General features: G+C 37.5%; 2 protein-coding genes across 2 annotated transcripts in view; one reads left to right on the top strand and one right to left on the bottom strand.

Moving 5' to 3' along the window:
* LOC6639197 (protein alan shepard) overlaps nucleotides 1-21,045 on the top strand; it is a 150,596-nt gene that overhangs the window by 47,105 nt on the left and 82,446 nt on the right. The gene's annotated exons all lie outside the window — the stretch shown is intronic.
* On the bottom strand, nucleotides 2,472-4,570 carry LOC6639198. The gene is made up of 2 exons (XM_002062011.4): nucleotides 4,417-4,570; nucleotides 2,472-4,348 (listed from the first exon to the last, which is right to left on the bottom strand). The coding sequence occupies exons 1-2, from the start codon at nucleotides 4,524-4,526 to the stop codon at nucleotides 2,614-2,616; spliced, it is 1,845 nt and encodes a 614-aa protein (XP_002062047.2). The 5' UTR covers nucleotides 4,527-4,570; the 3' UTR covers nucleotides 2,472-2,613.

Genomic DNA, 21,045 nt, shown 5'->3' with positions numbered 1-21,045 from the left:
TCCCCCGCATCCATCTTACCACTCTCTGCTCCTCGATCCTTCTACTGACAATTAATCACTTTGTGCCTGCTGCTGGTGTTGGGGCTTCACATGCTTCTCTCCTGTTACCGCTGCTGCCACCACCAATCATTAATTTATCATGTGCACTTAGCACGAAAATTGCGCCAAATATATCCTATACCAGCCCCTACAATCGGGTGTGTGTGTATGTGTGTGTGTGTGTGTGTGTGTGGCAGGTGCAGAGTCCTGCAATGTGTCTCTACCACCCCAACCTATTCTCTCCCTATGATTCTTTTCTGTTTATTTTTCTAGGTTTTACAGTTTGGTTTCTGCCTTGGTGGTCGGTCGGTCGGTTGGTTGCCGCTGCCGCTGCCGCTGCCATTGCCACTGAAACTGCTGCTGTTGACATGTTTGTCCTAGGCGAAGAGGCGTGGCAGCCACAAGCGTAATTACCGCACTGTCCTGCCCTATCCCCGCCCACTAAAGTGGTGGCAGCAGCAGTAGCGGCTGCCACAGCAGTCCGGACGGTGGTTGGTGGGCGTGGTTATTGGTTCGTTTCTACAAATTGATTGCGCTTTGGTTGCACCACATTTGCATAAAAAATTAAAAATTAATAGAGCAGTAAACAGAATGCGGAAAAAAAACAACGTACAGGACCGGTGCATTTCTTTTTGTAGAAATGCAATTTTAATTGTTTATTGTAAATAAAATAATTAATTTATTCATAAAATTTTCATACATTAATCTCTTTCTCGTTTTCTCTCTTTTTCTCTCGTTCTAGGTAAGTTTTGATATGTGGTTATGAATGGAAATATGATATATTGAATGCCATTTTTTGTGTGTGGGTAAGCAAAGTGAATTCGAATTGAACTAGTAATTAAGTAAGGATAAATAGGTTCAACTAGAAAAGCAAAGTTTCGTTTCTTTTTCCCCGTACAATAAACATAAAACCAACAGAACTAAATCCTCGCCTTTAGTATGACCAAAAAACGGAGAAGAAAAACTAGTTATTTTTTGATTAGCTCAGATCAAATCGTTCGATACAGAAAACTCGTTCACCTTAAGGCAACTCACAATCGAAAAAAGTTTAAACTTTAAAAGCTATCGATTAATGCTTAAGAGGTTTAAATATTTTTGCTATTGCAAACGAAATGTTTTCAACTACTTTACCAAACTGATGGAAAAAGTTCATGCCTGATAAAATTGGTATGCGGCTTTATTTTACGAATGGGGGGGAGGGGAGGAAACTCGAGGCAGCAACTGCACTGCATGATGCTGCGAGCAACAACCAACAACCCCATCAATAGTCTCAAATTAATATTTAAACAAACCATTTTGTGAAACTTGTAAAGTTGTCGCTTTGTGCATGCAAATTTCACGCCCAGCAAACCTCAAGTTGAGCGACAGCGTAACACGAAAACAACAACAACAACAACGAGAAGGAAGAAACGACGTGCCACACCAGGTATTCTGCATTTTGCCACATGTCGCGCACTGAACTGTTTTGGTTCTTGTTGTTGTCTCCATTATCTGAAGACCACATTGTGTGCCTGCTTCGTCACTAGTTTCCCTTTCTCTCCTTCCCCCTCTGCTGCTTGTGTGTGTGTGTGTGTGTGTCATTTTGTTGGCTGTGAAAAAATGCAATTTTTAAATTTCCATTAATTTCGCGCTGTCGACTTTTTGGTAAAATGTCACTTGTGAATTCAAAACGGTTTCCCCTACCCTAAGAAAACATGCATGGAGCAAGGAAAAATGCAAGAACCGAGTCAGCCATCCAGTGAGACAGGCAGACAGACAGCCAGCCATCAGCAGTAACAAGAACAACAATGGCCCTGTCTAAGTGACTGAGTGGCTGAGAATTGGAAGCAGGACCCCCCCCCAACGTAAGGCACCCGTGAAAAAGATTCATTGGCCTCCTGTATGTTGTCTACTCTTCTCACCTGGCAGACACCAGCAAAGAGCGAGAGAGCCTCCAGGCAAAACAGCAGCAACTAACAAACGATATTCGTTGGGTGTTTTTTTCTTTTATTTTTTTGTATTTTTAATGACATACATGGACCACGCCCTTTCCACCAGAGACACACCACCTCCTTACTCCTGCCTGAAGTGTACCTACTGCCTCTTGTCGTTCGTGCATCTTGTCAAGGAGCAGACTATTTTGGCCACCTTCCTTTTATGCAGTTCTTTCGTTTTGTTGCTGAACAAGCGACTTTACACGAGAATAACGTGACATTTAATTCAAAATGGGTGTTGCATTTCCCTCCCTTCCCACCTTGTTAACTAACAACAAAAATATATAAAACCTGACGAAGAAAAATGAATATGAAACCACAAAAGAGAGGCCCCCCCCAAAACTGGTTAGGAGGATGTGTCGTAGAAGAATGATGCTTTAAATAGAGATGAATGGGTCCGTTCCTTGTGCCCCGTAATTGTTGGCTAATGGCTTGGAATGAGGTAAAAAAGCAAAAAAGTTCAGGAGAAACAACAATGCTTATTCGTGTTAATATTTTGTAGGATTTAAGAATACGTAAATACACAACACTACACGCCCTTTAATTTTGTTACACTAAAAATCCAAAAATTCAAAAAAAAATCATCATTTCGTGTGGGGATTTAATCTTCCTCATCTTCTTCATCGCCGCCCTCAGCTGGTCCTGCTTCGCCACCTTCTTCCTCTTCGACCATCTCTTCGGATGAGCTAACCTCCTCGATGGGCTCAATTTCGGAAGCCAAATCCTCTTCATAATCACTTATCTCACCCAATTCCTCCAGACACTTGTCATAGTTCTCATCGAAGCGTATATTCTCGTTGAGTGAACGAACCTCAATGTCTTCGTCGGGTGGCAATAGAGCCGGAGCCGTACCCGGTGGGCATTCCGTAATATTGCGTATCTTCAGTGTATGTATATGAAAAATGGCCGAACGATTCGATTCTAGCAATATCTGATGAAAGACGCTCAACAAACGATCGATATTGCCAAACATTCGAACTGTGGCACTTTTTGGATCTTCACCCTCCTCCAATATACGTCCGACAATATGATGACGATATGGATCCATCAGATAGATAAATTCACCCTTCTTCCATAGTGAATACATTTGATTATTGATCTGAAAGATGACATAATCACTCTCATTCAGCGCCTTCTCCAGCATTAAATGAAAATCATTGAATTTATACATTGGCACACATTTCCACCATCCCTCAAAGACATTCGGGGTCAGCAGAACTTCAGCTACAAATTGTCCCATACGAATTTGTCGTGGAAACGTATCCAAATCCATGGGTTGATTAATATCAATGCATGGCTCCCAACAGTTCTTACACATATTGACACCGTAGCACATAACCTTATCGTACATTTTCTCATCCCATGTGGCCGGATGATCAATTTTCGTGGCCAATGCCGTGGCCACAGCCACAGGCAAGGCACTACGATTGCGTAGAGCATCCTTGGGATTTAAGGTTAGATGTAAATTCGATTTCAAATATGCATAGTCCGAGGCAATGACATCAAATTGACTTAAACGCATACCAAATTCCCTTTCATAACTCTGACCCTCGGGTCCTGGTGTAACCATTCTGACAACCAAAATCTCTCTTAACGAAAACGGATCAGTTTTCTCCAAATTACTTTCGTTCTTAATCAGCCAGACGACATTGTCCATTGATTTGAGGGCCAACATCATGGGATAGCCACTTTCATGATTCGATTTCAATGTCTCCTTATCACGGCCATTTAGATCCAGCACCATCCAAATGCCCTTCTCTTTCCAAATGAGGAGATACCAATCGGGTGTCCAGAATACACCATATTGAGATTTTTTAAAAAACTCCTTTAACACGCGACGAATATTCCGTATAATATTTGGATATCCGTTTATTTCAAAGGGGGTCTCCAATTCCATAGCGAATTCAATATCGTTCAGCTTGAAGTGTCGCGTCACCTTTTGTTCATTCTCATCATAGATTTCGGGATAAATATTATGATTGGGTGGATTCATATTTTCCGAATCACTAAACAGTACTTGTCCCTCCACAACCAACATGTCAATTGTCTCTGGTGACCATTCATCGCGTCTTGTATAATAACTATGAGCGAATCCCTTTAAATTCCCAGCGAAACGTATGCTCTCCACATTGGGTACACCACTCTGAACTGGCTTGCTGCCTGCCATAATGCCAATGGGAAATCCCAGTGACTTATCAACATTACCACGACGTGAACGCAAACATTCTTTGGGATCGAAAGTGCCCGTATTGTTGTTATAGGGTTCATCGAGGCCACCATAAATCTTGCAATTTTCTGGTGAGCAAGGATCATTGCAAGTCTGGCGAGGCACATCCCTAAATGAAAAGAGGAAAAAATTGGAGAGAAGAGTAAAGTTAGACTTTTCTTCTTCTCTTTTACTTACTGTGGATCAGGTCCTTGAGCTCCAACAGCTCCTTGCGAGAAATCCGCATTCTGACTTTCTGGACAGCAACAGGAACCACCTTTTGAGCGTTTTACACGAAATGTGGACATTTTTGTGTTTCTAATTCTTTTCAACTTTTCAATTTATATACAAAAAAAAAAAAATACCAAAAAAAATGTTTATTCTAAATAAATTTTACGTAGACAGTTTCAGCAACACTTTCAACAACACATCAAGAAGAACTGAGAGTATATGAAATAAAACCTTAAGGTTGATTCGAAGTTAGGCACAGCTTGCTGAGATTTCAAGTCGAAAGTGAAAAAATCAATGACTTTTCATTTTTTTAGCATTAAATATATTTTATATTGTGTATATACTTAAAAATATAATTAAGTCCCAAATGTATCTACTCTTTTCTAATCCCTTGGGAATCAATATTTTTTTATTTCTTGGGTAGAAATTCTCAGTTTTCAAAAAGAAGCAGATGAATAAATGGGTGAAGATTGGTTCATCTGCAATAGAGAGTCTCAATAGCCCATTAACTAAAACATCTATGACATATATATACATAGATAATTACTAGGTGGTTTTTGACCAATTGCTCAAAGTGGTTCTAAGCGTGCCTCTCTATAGAATGAATCAAGTCATTCCAGAAAAGATATTTCATCACTTAAATTGTTAAAATTGTGATTTTCAAGACCAATTTCTTTTCCTAACTAAAATGCCTGTTATCAGCCCTAGAAATCTACTCATAGATCCACCACTGTGTATATATAGATCTCAGCCGATCAGAGTAAACTAAACTGTTGATGATTTACATAATTCTTACGCATTTTTAAATTACTTTTGTCCACTTGTAACTAGAAACGATTGTTGCAATCAGCACTTGAGTGTACCACACACACATCTGCTTTTCATTAGCTATATCACACATTGTTTTTAATTTATAAAGCATTTCATTAACCACAACCAAAGTAGACGAATTTTTATTACTAAGCAGCGACTGACTATAGCCTGCACCTGGCATGGCCGTGTTCTGCTCTTGACAGGCAACATGAACATGATGGTTGCGGGGTTTTGGAGGGCAACTCATTGTATATTACGTGCCGCTTGCCGCAAACACACACACACACACACACACACACACACCCTCATACCTAGATATATAGTAAACACTAGTTGTAGTAGTAGCACTCACTTTCATTACACAAATTGCCATGGAACTTAACCTGAACTGAGTTCAGTTCAACTGAACTGAACTGAACTGAAACTGAACTGAAGAACCACCAGCAAATGAATGAAGAAAAAGAAAGGAAGACGGGGAAAAAAATTTCATTTATGATAATTTTTATGTGGGCAGACGATGAAACTAAAGAGCCAAAGCTCAAACTAGCTATGAAAATGATGTTGATGGTTGAGGCTTTTACGAGGCAGCAGTTAATTTCTCTCAGACACTGAGAGAAGACTGAGACAAAATAAAAAAGGAGACTGAGAGTGTGGAAGAGATGAAGCGAGCAAGCTAAATGTAATTGGAAAGCTCATCAAGTGAGCACTCCTCGTTGTTGTCGTTGTCGTTGTCGTTGTCATAGTCGTCCTCTCCTGTACGGAGTTTGCCACTTGACTGAACGCAGAAAAGTATGCAAAGCGTTTTTGTTGTGGTTGGTTTATTGAAAACCTGAAACGCTCTACTCTCTAGAACCTGGACGGACTTTGCTTTCTATCTCCCTCTCTCTCTCTCCCTCTGTCATTCTCTATTTTTTTTTTCTCTCTGCTTAGCTAAGCTGATTTCAGTGACTTTTACGAGCATTCCCTTTATTGTACTTTTGGTATTTTTTTTTTTTTGTTTTCTTCTTTCTCTCTCACTCTAGCTTACTCTGTTTTGTACTGTACTGTACTGTACTCTTATCCGTGTAATTGGCTTAGTGACTACTGCTATTGCAGTACGTACTCTTCATTCGTTCATTCCATTAACAATTTTGTTCCGTTTTTATTTCGGTGTCATCCAATCAACAGGATCAGAGTTTTGCCCAGTTTTCCCAGTCACATGTGAGATTGATTCCCTTAGCTGCCATCAAAAGGAATTTTCGTTGTTTCGAGGGTTGATTCTCAGCCCTCCATTCCCTGTGCCCCACCCACTCTCTCTAGTTTCATTTTTTTTTTCTTTGGCTTTTCGTGTTCGCTTAACCATCCTCAAGCTTAAGCTATAAATTTTGCCTTCGAAATCGTAAATTTTAAACACTTCATTTAACAACAAGAGTGGTTGGAGAAAGATGCCGAGAATTCGTAAAGGGAGAGAGAGAGAGAGAGAGAGAAAACGAAGAAGAAATCGCTTAACGATTATCGGTCCCGGCCCCGCCTTGATTTTCGTGTGATTTTCGTTTCGGACCTCTCGGGGACCGCTGGCATTGCCCGTTGCCGTTGGCATTTGCCGCTGGGCAGCAAAATACAATTTTTGGCCATGAATTTTTTGGCTTACACCAAGAGCCAAACAACCATCATGATGACCATTGTGAATTGTGTTGTTGGAGCAAATGCATCTCCATTCATCCCTTGGTCTTACTGGTATTTCTCTTCTTCTCCCTGTCCCCATTCCACTCTCTATCAGAGGCTGAGAGCCTGTCATCCTGTCTGGTTCAGTGCTCAATAATGATTTCCATTGCGAATTATTTGCATTTCCCCAAACTCATTATGTTTGCATTGTGGAATTTTCTTCTTTTTTTTTGGCATTTGGAACCTTGGCACCTGGAAAATAGCAGAAAAAACAAAAAGGAAAAACCAAGAAAAAAAAACTACAACAAAGCATTCTTCTTGTCAGTTGTTTGCTATATATGTATGTGTGTATATCCTTAGGATTTCCTAATGATATTCTAATGGTATTTTCATTCTTACTGATTGAGTTATTGAAAATAAAGCTGAAATGGCAGATGAAAGAAAAAAAATAAACGAAATTGACAAATTGCTGCTAAGATTTTTCTCTTACATTTAACCACAAAGTCAGTAGGTTTAATCTGAGATTAGAAACTGTTATACGCTTGAGAAACTGTAGGCCAAACTGTTATATGTTGAAGCAACTGCCAAAAATATCAGTAATACTTGTTCTGTGACTTAAAACTTATTATATATTACCTGATTCCAAAAAAAATAATTTGTTTAAAGCGGGAGAGAGAGCCATTTTACAGTTTCTGTTGAACTTTCTCTTTTTGTTTTTTAATCTCCTTTTATTTTCAGCGCATCCTCTTAACAACAATTCAACAGAAAATTGATTGAATTATATATTCCGGCTGGGCTATTTTGATTTTCCTTTTTTGTTGGCCTCTTTTTTTTTTCTTTTTTTCATCTTTTATTTTAGAGGGTGCGGAATTTTACTCCCTCTGGTAAATTAAATTAACGCCCTTTAATAAATGCAATCAATTTATATCAAACAAAAAAGGAAAAAAAAACCGAAAAGAGAAGAAATAAATGGCTCGAAAAAATCATATTTCCGATGCCCACTAAAAATAGAAGGACGAGAAATTGTTTGATTTTCGTGCAGGATTCGCATTCACATTTACACTCGCTCACTCATACTCATACTCATGCTCATACTCATACACTTACTCATACTCACATGCACATTCACATTTTCATTTCGTAACATTTCGTTTCGTTTATTACATGTCAAGCGTCAATGAATGTCAGTTTGACAGTTCATAAGACAAATACGACCAATGAATAGGGGGCGTCAGCAGGACAAGAGGGTGGGCAGACACACACACACACACACACCCATACACACACAGGTGTGGGTGGATGGTTGTGCGACAGCTCGAGTAACATTTTGCGGACATTAATGTCAGCGTGTGAGTATGTGCAACGTCTTGTGGCAATATGAGAGACGTGAGCCAAGGCAAAAGACTACCACATACTTCTACTTCCATTTCCTCTTTTACACATTGCCACTTGCTACTTCTCGCCATGGATGCTTTCACTCTGCCTCCCTCACCCTGCTCTCTCACGCTCTCTTGCAATAGCCAATTTGGCCTAAAGGAAAAGCATATCGATGTTCTTGTTGTTGGTCTCTTCACTTTAAACAAATTGAAAATCAGTTATGTATCATGAGATGAAGGATGGAAGTAGCATGAAGGATTTTGATTATATGTATATAAGGAAAGAGAGAGAGATAGACAGACAGGAAGGAGTTGATTGGAGTTGGAGGTAAAAAGTTCCTCAGCTCCACTCAGTTCAGTTCAGTTGAGTTCATTCGTATCATTTTAATAGACGACGCTGTCAATGGGCCATTGCTTCAAGAGGAGTTTTTGTCATTGACAGCTGCTGCTGCTACTGCTTGTCCATAAATCATTTTCCCGGAAAACACACTCACACAGACGGCCATCATGTCCACCCTTAAAGAACATGCTCAGCAAAATTCCTTTCTTTTCTTCTACAACCTCAAATGGGTATATTAGACTTATGTAAAAGATATGGAATAGTCATTCGTATTCCATGTTATGTTAGTCCTTCATGTCCATTGCCAAGTTATTTTGTTTGCATGTTGCTCCTGCTGCTTTATATGTACACCTGGTCGGATTCCAGTTCTCATCTGGTCTGGTCTGGTCTATTCCGTTTCCGTTTTTTATTGTCATGCATTATTATTATTTTATTTCTCAATCATCAAGCTGTGCCTGCGCCGCAAGTGACCTCAACAATGCATTTCTTGGCTCCATTCAACACATTCCTTTTGCCTCGTATTGTCCTTTTGTTACACCACTCCTCTTCCTCTCTCTCTCTCTCCCTCTTACATTTCAAGTTGCTCACATTACGTATACGCCGCATTGTGTTCACGCTTTTACTATTGTACTTGCACTTGTAGTGTTAGTAGTTGTACTTACTTCCTTATACTTAATATATCTTGTTATTTTTAGAACTTGATTTTTATATTGCATTTGGCTGTAGTTTTCTTTCTTTCTCCACTTCACATAAGAGGGTCACAAATGGAGAGAGCCCAAGCCGAAGCCAAAGCCCAAACCCAAGTAGTAGCTCCCAGTTCAGCCTGGTGTGAAATTTCTTTCTCGAACACAGCAGCTGTTACGTGTCCTGATGGGGGTTGTGGGATTTGAGGGTGGCGGAAAATGGTTTTCTATTTGGCAACATGAGATTTTGATGTAAACGCTTGACGTTCGCTCACTCGCCATATGTTGTGTGTTGAATCGGTTAGAAGTTGAGATGTAATGTGGGCCATCAACTAAAGGAAGAGAAACTTTTCCCTTGAAACATCCCATTCGCTTCAAACAAAAAAAAAAAAAAACAAAAAACATACTATGGATGGCAAATTTATGAGTTTTATAACCCAAAAAAACAAGAAAAAAATAAAAGTAATTCAAATTAAATTGATATTTTGCTTAAACTTTGTCTAACATTATGTTAAAAGACACAAAATTTATCCAAATTGTTTTTAGGTGGCGGTAAAGAAGAACTTGACATATTTATATATGTTCACGATCGACATATGCACATACTCGTCTATTCAGGGAGAGACTAAGCTTTAAATCTCGAGAAGTTCAAGGGCTCCTCAGTTGCGAATTATAAACCGCCCAGATAGACGTCTATCTCTCTCTCTCTCTCCTTGCTGCTTACAATTCAAGATAAAAGTATGAGACCCAAAGAAAAAAGCCTATAAGCTAATTATTGTACATAAAAGGACTCTTCCACACTTATGTATTCTGTATCAATAATCAAAAATAGCTCAAAAACAAAAAGCGAAAGATCTTTTAATCTTACCAATTTATGTATGTGTGCGTTTGCATTTTTCATTTATGCTTTTTGGCATTTATGAAGCTTTAGTATTTTATCAACTTCTGTACTATTAAAAAAGGAAAAAAAAAACGAAACGAAACGAAACGGAACCGAACAAAATGGCTTCCTCTAGCATAATTTTTTTATATTTTATTTCTCCACTTTTATTTCTGTCTGATGTCCTGATTACTACTGGCAACTGCTTCTGTTTTTAATATTTATAATCCAGTGTAATTAAGACGAGAGCCAAAGAGTCAGCGAAGGAGAGAAAGAGAGAGAAGGAGTCGACGAATGGCAGCGGTAACGGTGGCTATAATAATTAACAGGAGAGCTTTTACGTTTTCGTCGTATCGTACGGTAGGACTTCTCGCTTCCTTGCCTTTCTTGCCTCATCTTGGCAGAATACAAAAAAAAAACAGCGCAGAAATACAAAAAATGGGCAGAAGACGAAGAAGAAAAGGAAAAACAGTTACTGGGCATGAATATAAATATCGCTTGAAAAAATGTGTAATTAGTGGCAGTTAATAACTTTTCCTCTCACGCACAAGAAAAATGTATAGAGACGGAGAGAGCGAGAGAAAGTAAAATATATCAAGTAGTCAGAATGTTGATGGAGGTGTTGGTGGGGGACAAGGCAGAAGTGAAATGTTATGTGGGCGTGGCATTTAACTCTCAAAAACCGCACGCACTAATTAAATCTAAAGTGGAGGGAAAACCTTTTGCTATAAATTATTTTTAGTTGACCGCAAAAACTCGGCTCATTTTTCCCCTTTACCGTTGCCGCTGCCCCCCTCTCTTTCTCTCCCTCTCTCTCTCTCTCTTCTCATCATTTACTTTCACCATCTTTGTCTATTTGCTGTTGACAAAGACCAGAAGAAGAACTACGTTGAAAAATGCGTCTCAAATTGAGATAAGTTAGCCTCCAAGCAAGCATCCTTTCCTCTTGCTCTCTCTCTCGCTCTCCATCTCCATGAACCGAAAAGTTGCTATTTCGCGCTTTCTGTGTCCTGTGTTCTTCTGTGAAATGTCCTTTTTGTTTGTTCTTGGACTAATTTGTGGTTTTCCTTTTTGGCCCTCTTAACTAAATTAGCTTCATTATGATAATTAACTTTGAGTGTACATCAGAGAAACAAAAGCCAACAGCAGCAGCAATAGCTTTTGACTTCAATTTTTAGCAAATTAAGGTGTATAATGAACAAAGCAAACAAAAATAGAGAGAAGCATTTTCATTGATTTTCTAAATATTTAACACAACCAAAGCTGAAATTAAGGGTCCCTAGAAGATGACTGAAACGAAAATAGATGCTGAGATTTGCAAAATTAAAACAGAAATGTACTTAATATAGAATGGAAAGTCGAGAATGATTTTGTGTATTGTCTTATTCAGTATTTTCCTCAAGTTTACTGTATTTAACACATAGTAAGTAGTTTAATGTTTGTTTTACTTCTATTCCAAATTGATTGTCATAAAAATTACTTCACTGTTTGTCTCTTACACTTAAACTTTAGCCATTACCGATTTTCCATGGCGAGAATTAAGAGTTTAGTTTTCTTTTCAAGACTTCTTTCTTATGTGATATCTTTTTGGGAAAAAGACATGTTATTCAGTTCTGTGTGTCACTTACCTTGACAATTTCCTGCCTTTTATCCATTGGCTAAAAATACAAAACGATAAAAGAGACCTTTTTTTTCGGTTTGGTTGGCTCTCGAACATATGTACCCTTTAAATGAAGCCTGAAAACATTTTGCCTGGACAACTTTAGAACCCAAATCAAAATTCAATTCATATATGTATGTACATATACTATCTGTGTGTGTGTGTGTATGTCTATGTGGGTGTGTTCCGTTCTGGCTCTGGCTCTCTTTTTCCGTTTCCGTTTATGGTTGATTCTTGTTGTTGCTGTAGCTGCCACGTGGCTGACATGTTAAAAGCCTAAATAATTGCCCACTTTTTGATTACACTCGGGGAAAAAAACACACACACAAAAAAAGCGACATTTTCTGGGAACATTTGATGAGATTTATACCTATTTTTGATTCACTTTAAATAATACTTCTTTATCAAAAATTTTTGCACTAAGGAATGGAGCACAAATTTATTCTATATATATAGAAATATTTTGTGTGTATGTGTGCCTGCGCGTGTGTGTGTGTGTGTGTGTGTGTGTATAAATCTAAATTAGTTTTGGGGTGGACAAAAAATAAATGCGCATGAATTATGGTTGGTTAAGTGCTTTTTAAGTCCTTCCCTTTGGCCCACCACTGTCGACCCCTAAACCCGACCCAGTGAAATCCAAACGCAATCCAACCTACCCATACATACATTATATACATTTATTATATTATGCACATGCGAAAAGAAAGGGCAACATTTCGTAGCCATCTCGCCCTCTCTCTCTAGCTCTCTCGTTCAGACTGTATCAGTCTGTCTCTGTCGGTTTTGGGTTTTTGGTTGGTAAGCATAAAATATGCAAAAATGAAATATGCTTTGAATTAATACAATTATTTGCATCAAACAGTAAAACCGAAAATATCACAAATGTTGGAGAAAAAAAAAAAACAAAGTGTATTTCATTTCTATTATACTTGTCAGTTATATTAGAATAAATATACGTCATATATACTAATATAAATGCTTAAATGTAATAGAAGATTGTCTCTTCTCTTCTATTTTTGTGCGTTTTTGGAAAATTGCATATTTTTCTAGCTTTCGCATTTTGAAAGTTCAGGTAATTATATGAATATCTCGAAAAACAACAAGAAATTTCACAACCGATCGTTTCTATTAACAGAAAATGCTTATGTAAAGGATATATCCTATATATATATACTTTAAACTATAGTATTTGGTTTTATTTGGCACTAAAAAATAAAGAAAGCTTTGGCTTGTAAATTATGATAAGAGAGTTGTTTTTTTTTTTAAACCCTATTATAAACTAGGATAAGAGTTGCATATCGGTAAATCAATTGACTTGAATAGAATATTGTATGTACATATTTGTGTCAAATTTCTACAAAACAATCTTAAAAGCTAATTTTGTTAACTCATCATTTGCTAAATAAATATTTGATTAAGATTTTCTGATTAGCTAAAGTAAAACAAAAAATCCCTAGAAGATCAATAAATTGATCTCATATTTCATCCTATTTTGCACTTTCATTACTTTGACTCTATGTTTATGAATTCCCTCGCTGCATACATATATTGAGAATTGAAAAGTCAGTTTACAATTGGCTGACGTGGACATAACTTGGCGAAATCACTGAAAGAGTGTGTGTCTATGTGTGTGTGTACATTGACATATAATGCCATATACAACTGATTCTACTTGCATGGATTTCAATGACGTCGTACATGAGCGTTTGCGTCGCTTGTCATTACAGCGATGGCATTTCAATTTTCATGCCATGGGCGATCATCAGCAACGCCAAACCAATCAATTTGGACAGCAGCTTTGGCAGCCCCAGCAGCAGGAGCAATGGCGACATGACTTACCCGCCGGCTCCGCTTCTGTAACCGTAGTCCCCTCCTTCTCCTCCTCCACCTCCTCTTTCTTGTTGTGCCACTCGAATTTCCATTTCCCCTTACCATTACCAATGCGTTTTCATGGGCAGGATTTGGTTGCAACAACGATGCGCGAACATAATGTGAGTTATTTGCTAATTGCCAACAAAAAGAAAACAACATTTTTACTGCCACTGACGTTTTGTGGCTGCTTGTGTTGCTGCTGCTGCTGCTTTAGATGAAAAGAGTGGGGAAGAATGAACGGTGGTTGGCGGTGGTGGTTAGCGTTGCAGTGGAGAATACCAAGATGGCAAGGGAGGGGAAGGGAGAGGTCGTGACCATGTGTCAGGAGACAGACAACATGACAGGCAAAACACACAACAAAAGCAGACGAAACCACACTCTGAAGCTGGTTGGTTAGCTCCATGGTGGGTCGGTGGAACGGTGGAACTGTCTGACTGGTCGGTCTGGCATGCTTTTTTGGTTTACATTTCGGCAAATGAGTGTTAAACACTTTGCATAGTTTTCACAAAATTGTTTGACGACGACGACGCGAGGAAAGAGAAGAGATGGATGCATTCTCCATGGCATGCCGTGTGTGCTTACCTCCTCGCTCTGTCTCTCTCTCTCTCTCTATCTCCTTACCTACTCGGTGACTTTGTGTTCTACAATGAATAATGTATACCTTAATGTTGAATAGGGTAAATGGTATTAAATCAGAATTTGAACGGAATGCCAAACTTATTCAAAAATGCATATGATGTTAAAATCTTTGTGGTAACTGCTGCTACCCTTCAGATTCGCATTCAAAATATATGTATATAAAACATTGAGAGGAGGCAACTTACAGTGAGAAGGCTTCCATCAAATAATAGTCAAAAGAATGCCAACGGAAAACGGGAAACGATTCCTAGTTGGATGAATCATGATATTTTTGTTTATTTCAGATATGTAGACTGAAATGTTAATTAGTAAACGATTTCATATTAAAGAATGAAGTTAAGCATTATGTCGGACATTTGGCTTTATAACAGTTGTATAACAGTTTTGTAACATAATTATAATGCCTATGTAAGCTACTGTATAACAGTTAATACATAGAACTTTGATAACTGTTGTTTGGCAATTTTATAACAGTCTTGTAGCATAGTTCTAATGATTTTAGACTTACTAAAACCGTTCTAACAGTTTTCCAGCAGTTTATAATGGAAATTGCAATTCCAAATTGGAATTGGAAAACGATAGCAATAAAATCATTATAACAGTTGTATAACAGTTATGTAAAATACTCTTCAACAGTTCGTAAGTCTTTACATCCATTAGATAGCAGTAAGTCAATATTAGTATAACAGTTTATCACAATAATCAAAGTTCAATAGGTCTCGTTTTGGTTAATATCGTTTCTACTATATATATTGCACATAGATTGAATTCAATTTGGGTTCGATGACTGCATATTTTCGGTTAGTAATCTGTAAACTGTGATGGAAAGCTTTACACTGCTGCTGTGTTCCTTCAACGTGTGCGAGATACCCATTAGAAAGCTGTCGATGCCTATCAATTTGATATCCCTTACCCTTTACCGTTTCTCTCGCTGTCTGCCTCTGTGTGTAAATGTATGTATCTTTTACCTGTATGCCTTGGACACACACATACATACATATATGTACATCGACATACATACATACATTTTTGTGCAGTTTTCAGTCTTTGGGGATCGGGGAACGATGGGAAGAGGAATAAGAGAAGTGTGTGGTGGCAGACGGGGGATTTGTGCAATTTTCATTGTTATTGACAAACAAGCGAAATTGTGCGGCTTTGATTGTCGTTCTGGAATCCTGGCTAGCTTCTGGCACACACGTATGTTTCACATACACATGTGTGTGTCGCTCTCTCGAGTGTGTGTGCACCGCATATTGTCGCTGCCTGACTGCTACCACCTTATTCACCTCTCTATCCCTTTCTGTCGCCCCTCTTGCTTCCACCTTACTTGTCTGTGGCTTTTTCCGTCTTCGTGCGCTTTGGACGTGTTGGGACACCACTTAATTTCCGGCAATGCGAGTCACGTACGCTCCTTCCTGCCTTTATGTGCAATGACATTTTCATTTTGTTGACTAACACACACAAACACACAAATACACACACACACAAGGACATGTTACAAAATGACAGAAAGAGTCAGATGTAGGATTCGAAGGGTCGGTGAGACAGAAAGTGGAGGCAGCGGCACAAAAGTTTGTTTTCAGCCAACTCATTTTGTTGCAATTTGCACAAAAATACAAAAACAAAAAAAATGAGAACAGAAAAAAAAAAAAACAAAACGAAAACTCGATTATTTTTAATTAAAACAAAATTGACACGGAATTAAGGCAAACATAAAAACCAAAAGAATAAATATAAACAAAATACAAAAAAATGAAAGAAAAATGAACACAAAACTCGACAAAAATAAGCGGAAAACTAAGAAAATTTTCAACTTGTACTAGAGGCTTTTTCTACTCGTCATCTTTCCCTTCCTCTCTCTCTCTCTCTATCTTGCGGCCGTCTTCCTCTTTGACCTCCTCTTTTTTTCCTGGTATTCACAAGCCTCTTCTTGGTTTGCTTTGATTTCGTTCAGCAGACCGTAAGTTGTTGAGGACAAAAACGAAACGAAGAAACAAACAAGAAAACTCTTTTTTTTTTTTTTTTTTTTGCTGGTTTCATTTTTGTTTTTTTTTTCTACCCGTTAAGTCTCTCTGATGAAATCTGATTCATTTGACTCATCATCTGAAATACAAATATAGCCTGATTTTTCCATGCTCTGGCTGTATTAAATTTGATGATGGCAAAAACAAACACGAAACTCTTCTTCGATTTCTACATCGATTTATTTACATTAAACGGAAACCATTTGTTTAGACTGTTACCATCATCAGCCATCACCACCACCGCCCCCGCTGTTGCCACCACCACCAATAAACCAACCTACAAACTGCCGTGTGCCGTCTGCGCCCCACTTCCAGTTCGAGTTTCATCAAATACATAGAAAATCCATACCATATATACGATATAGTATACATACGTCAAACGTGTCTGGAATTCTACTACAAATCCTACAGTAACGGAAAGAAAAGAAACGTAACAAAACGTACCGAACCGAAACGGCGGAGGCATTAACCAAATAACATGCAACCTTTCAGAACATGGGGATTTTGTTATCGACTATGTGTGTATGATATCCCCCACCTTTCGCCATTGCCAAATCGTCATCATCGTCTCCTTCTCCTCAACCACCTTCAAATCCATAATATAGATTTGTTACATATGCCAAAAATAACCTTATTAGATTACATTGTTGTATATTGTTCTGTTCTGCCTGATCAGTCAAATCAAAGTCACTTTAAAGAATTCTTTTAGAAAAAAGTGCTCTTTGTTTGGTGTTAATGAAAAATTCTATATAAAATGTATTTCAAACCTAAAATTAAAATTTGTTTTATAATTTTTTTCTTTATGCTTTCATGGATTTCAAATATTAGCAAAAAATATTGTTAAAACTAGAACAAGATGAAAAAATATTTCTTTAATTTACGTTGAATCAATTTCACTTCTTTTTAAGTATGTTTATTTCCTCTTTATCAGAGTTTGATTAGCATTTTTTTTAAATTGTTAATAAGAAAGAACTAGAGTTCAATTTTTTTTCCTTTAAGGTAAATGGAATATTTTTTTATAAAATTCTTTAAAGTTTTAATCATTTTAGAAAAAGTGCAAATGTTTGTATTATTTCTTTTCAATAAATTTTATATGGTTTTTTAATGCAAATATATTGATGCTTATTTATTTGAATTTAATTTAGCTTCTTTTTTTTACGTTTATAATTTCCATTAATTTTCATATGAAATTGCTAAATAAAGACTAGCATAATTGTCATCAAAAACCGTTTAACGACTATTTTTTGTTCTCAATTCAACTGTTGTTGTTCTCTCGCCACCTTTCTCTCTCGCCACCTTTCTCTCTCTCTCTATCTGTCTTCTCTTATTGTCTGCCATTTTAATATCATTTAAATGAAAGTTATTTATATGCTGCGTATTTATTTTATGTATATGCCCTCGGGCAATGTAAAATAAAATTTAAATTCGTTTGCCAAATTGTTTAAAAATTGTGAGTGTGAGTGTGTGTGTGTGGTTTTTTTTGCTTTTGTTTTTTGTTATTGTTCTTTTCGACTGTTAATAAATTCAAATGCAACTGCAAAGTGCAACTTCTGTTACATGGGCCCGTCACGGACTCATTTAAGCCATCATTTAAGTGTTGCCTGGGTCACGTGCTGGCATCATAAATTCTGTTCCCCACCCTCTGTCACACGCCAACTGGTACCTCGACTACTTGCAGCTTCTCCTCTCTCTCTCTCTCTCTCTCTCTCTCTCTTTCTCTGTCTCTTTCTCGCCAAAATGTGCAATTTTAGTTTTAATGAAAAATTTTTGTGCTCTTGCTCTGAAATTTTTATTGAATTTTTAATGAAAATTACAAAAACGAATTTTCCACCGAAACAGCCCAAAAAAGTAGGCAATGAAATTTTATGGACAACAATTAAATGATAATTATTGGTAGAACCAGAGAAAGAGAGAGAGAGAGGCAGACCGAGAGGGGCAGAAAGAGTGAGAGTGAGCCACTAACTAAATAAATTAATGAGTAGAACAAATTAAATCAGATTCAGACCGCCGACTTTCGTGTCCTCGCATTGATGATGAGCAGCGCATGAATGAGCCGATGTCGATGTCGATGGCAATGCCAAGAGCTAAGAGGGAGGGATAGAGACAGAAGATAGAAATAATGTTGATCTGGTGGGAAGATGGCAGGGAAACGAGAGGGTAAAATAATTATTTTTCGTTGCGGTTCTTAAATTAAAATCTTTAAGCGGCTTTATGGTAACTAAGAAGAGATCCATCGGTTGCTTTTTTTGTTCGTCGTGCTGCTGCTGCTGCTACTGCTGTCCCTTTTCAAGCTCCTCCCTCTCCCTTTGCTTCTTATATATGTATGTGTATACAATATAATCCCTCCATGCAAGGCAATAAATCTTCGCTCGGCAAACGGAAACCAGCTGCAAGCTTTTCTTTAGCCCATTTGCTGTTGTTGTTGTTGTTTCCCAGTATTTTCTTCTTTGCTGTTTTTTCTTTCTTTTTTTTTTTTGTTTTTGGCTTGGTTGGTCTTTTGTCTTTCCATAGCTCAACATTCAAACCGCAGACAGAAAGATGTGAGGGTGCAGCAGGCCGCAGATAACTGACGAGTAGCTGAAGACAAGAAGAACGAGAGAGAGGAGTGGGTGCGGTGCGGTAGTAGTCGAAGAACAGGGTGGCAGAGGTTAGTTGGGGCCAGCTTAGCGGCCCATCTCGAGGCTAATACAAAACGCAAAATTTAATTATAATTTTCTGGTTCTGGTTCTAGCTCTGACTCTCTGGTTCTTTGGTTTGCCCCCACCCACCCCTTTTCACTTGTACAATGGTTTTCCCATTCCTTAGCCATTTTTCTTGTTTTTCTTTTTGTTTTTTACGTTTTTTTTTTTTTATTTTTGTTGGCTTGCTTGGTTTTTGCAATTGGATTTTCCTTCTCTGTATATTTTTATTACATGCTTGTTGTTGGTTTTTTCTTTTTCGGGTTAGCATGAAAATTTATTGCATAGAACTAGAGCTAGGGCAAAAATTATCTCATTTATGGAAGGTAATTGCCGGAAAATGTTTCAGCTAAGCTGCAAAAAGGTAGAAAATGGATTCAAATTTTAATGGTCATGAAATTGTATTATTTAAAAGCAATTCTTGTATCATGATTTTCAATTGTTTTGCAACATTGTGATGGTAATACATAATAGTAGACTATTATTTAATTGCCCAACTTTAGATCTAATGTTAACATGGAGAAATGAACAAATGAAAACTTAAATGAAATCAAAATTTAAACCAGCTTATCCAATATCCAATTCAAATTTGTGTGCTCAAATCTAATTATAAAGGTTCTTTTGGAACTGATTCCGTTAAAAGTAAGCAACTTTACCAATCTCTCTCTTCGTGGTCATAAACATAAAATTTTGCCCAACATAAAGACCAACAATTTTAATGGCCGCTGCAGCCATTTTTCTGTTTTATGTAGTATTAAAATACCTATATATATATATATGTATATGTATGTATGTATATAAATTTAGTACATGACGTTCTTAAATCAAATAATTTGTGCTTCAGTTGCTTTACTCATTAATTTGTAAGCCCCATTTAAAACACACGCCAAATCCAATAACATAATTCATTTCGGAAAATGCATAGCAATAAAAAATGCGACTACCTAACCGAACTAAAAATGACTATAAAAAAGGGCTCAATGGAGCCAAGAATAAGGAGCAAAGAGCCAAGATGATTGGGGGTGGTGGTGGCGGAGTGTGGGTGAAAAAATGATTCCAACCATTTCCATTATGCAAAAAGATAAAGATAAAAGGCAAGCAAAAAAGATTGCCTGATTTTGCTGCAATCCATCTCTCTCCAGGACGACTCGTTTGTTTCGTTTCGTTTTGTGTGTTGGCTGCCGTTTATTTATTTTATGAGGACGTTTTTGTTGCCCCCCACCACCACCATCGCCACCATCAGAGCACCATCAGGACCATCTCCACCTACTACTCCTCGCTTGTGCTGTTAAAACCAAGTGAGGCATAAAAGTGGATGGTCCTGGCAGTGCCAGGACTCAAAACCAAATCCAACACACGCACCTAAAAGTAAGCTGAGCGCGCCACCAAAACATAGCAGCAGCAGCAAACGACGCGTGCAAGTTTTATGTTTTCATCATAAACGTTAATATATTACACAGAATGAACACAACAACAACAACAACAACAGCAAGAGCAACAAAAGCAATAGCAAAACATTTGCTTAACAACAAAAAGAAGAACTACAGGACATCTTCAACAAAACATAAGCCTTTTTTCTTTCTCTTTCTTTCTTTTTTTTTTTTGTATATACCCTTCATTTAGGGGTCATAAGAGTCTATTAACTAGAGTTATGCATGAGTCAAGGTTCAAAGGTTCGCCAGCTTGGTTGCGAGAAGGGGTCTAGAAAGTATGTCCTTGAATAAAACAAAGATAAGAAGCTTAAAAAGCTATTACAGACCTGCCTAATCTATTTGTTCCTAATCAAAAACAACTTTCCTATTGATATTTGCAATAAAAATCGAATTGAATATTAATTAGAGGTTTTTCAAAACATAATCGATTATGATTAACATTTAACCATTAAACTTATCGCAATTTTGGAATTTAGCTAGATACTTTAAGGATATTTAACTACGCCTTTCAATTTCTTCCTTCTGTCTGTCATTTTGTAGTAGGGTATCTTATA

Source organism: Drosophila willistoni (assembly GCF_018902025.1).
Source record: "Drosophila willistoni isolate 14030-0811.24 chromosome XR unlocalized genomic scaffold, UCI_dwil_1.1 Seg144, whole genome shotgun sequence".
Lineage (NCBI taxonomy): Eukaryota > Metazoa > Arthropoda > Insecta > Diptera > Drosophilidae > Drosophila > Drosophila willistoni.
The sequence above is the reverse complement of the archived record's forward strand: the minus strand, read 5'-3'. Positions and strand labels throughout refer to the sequence as shown.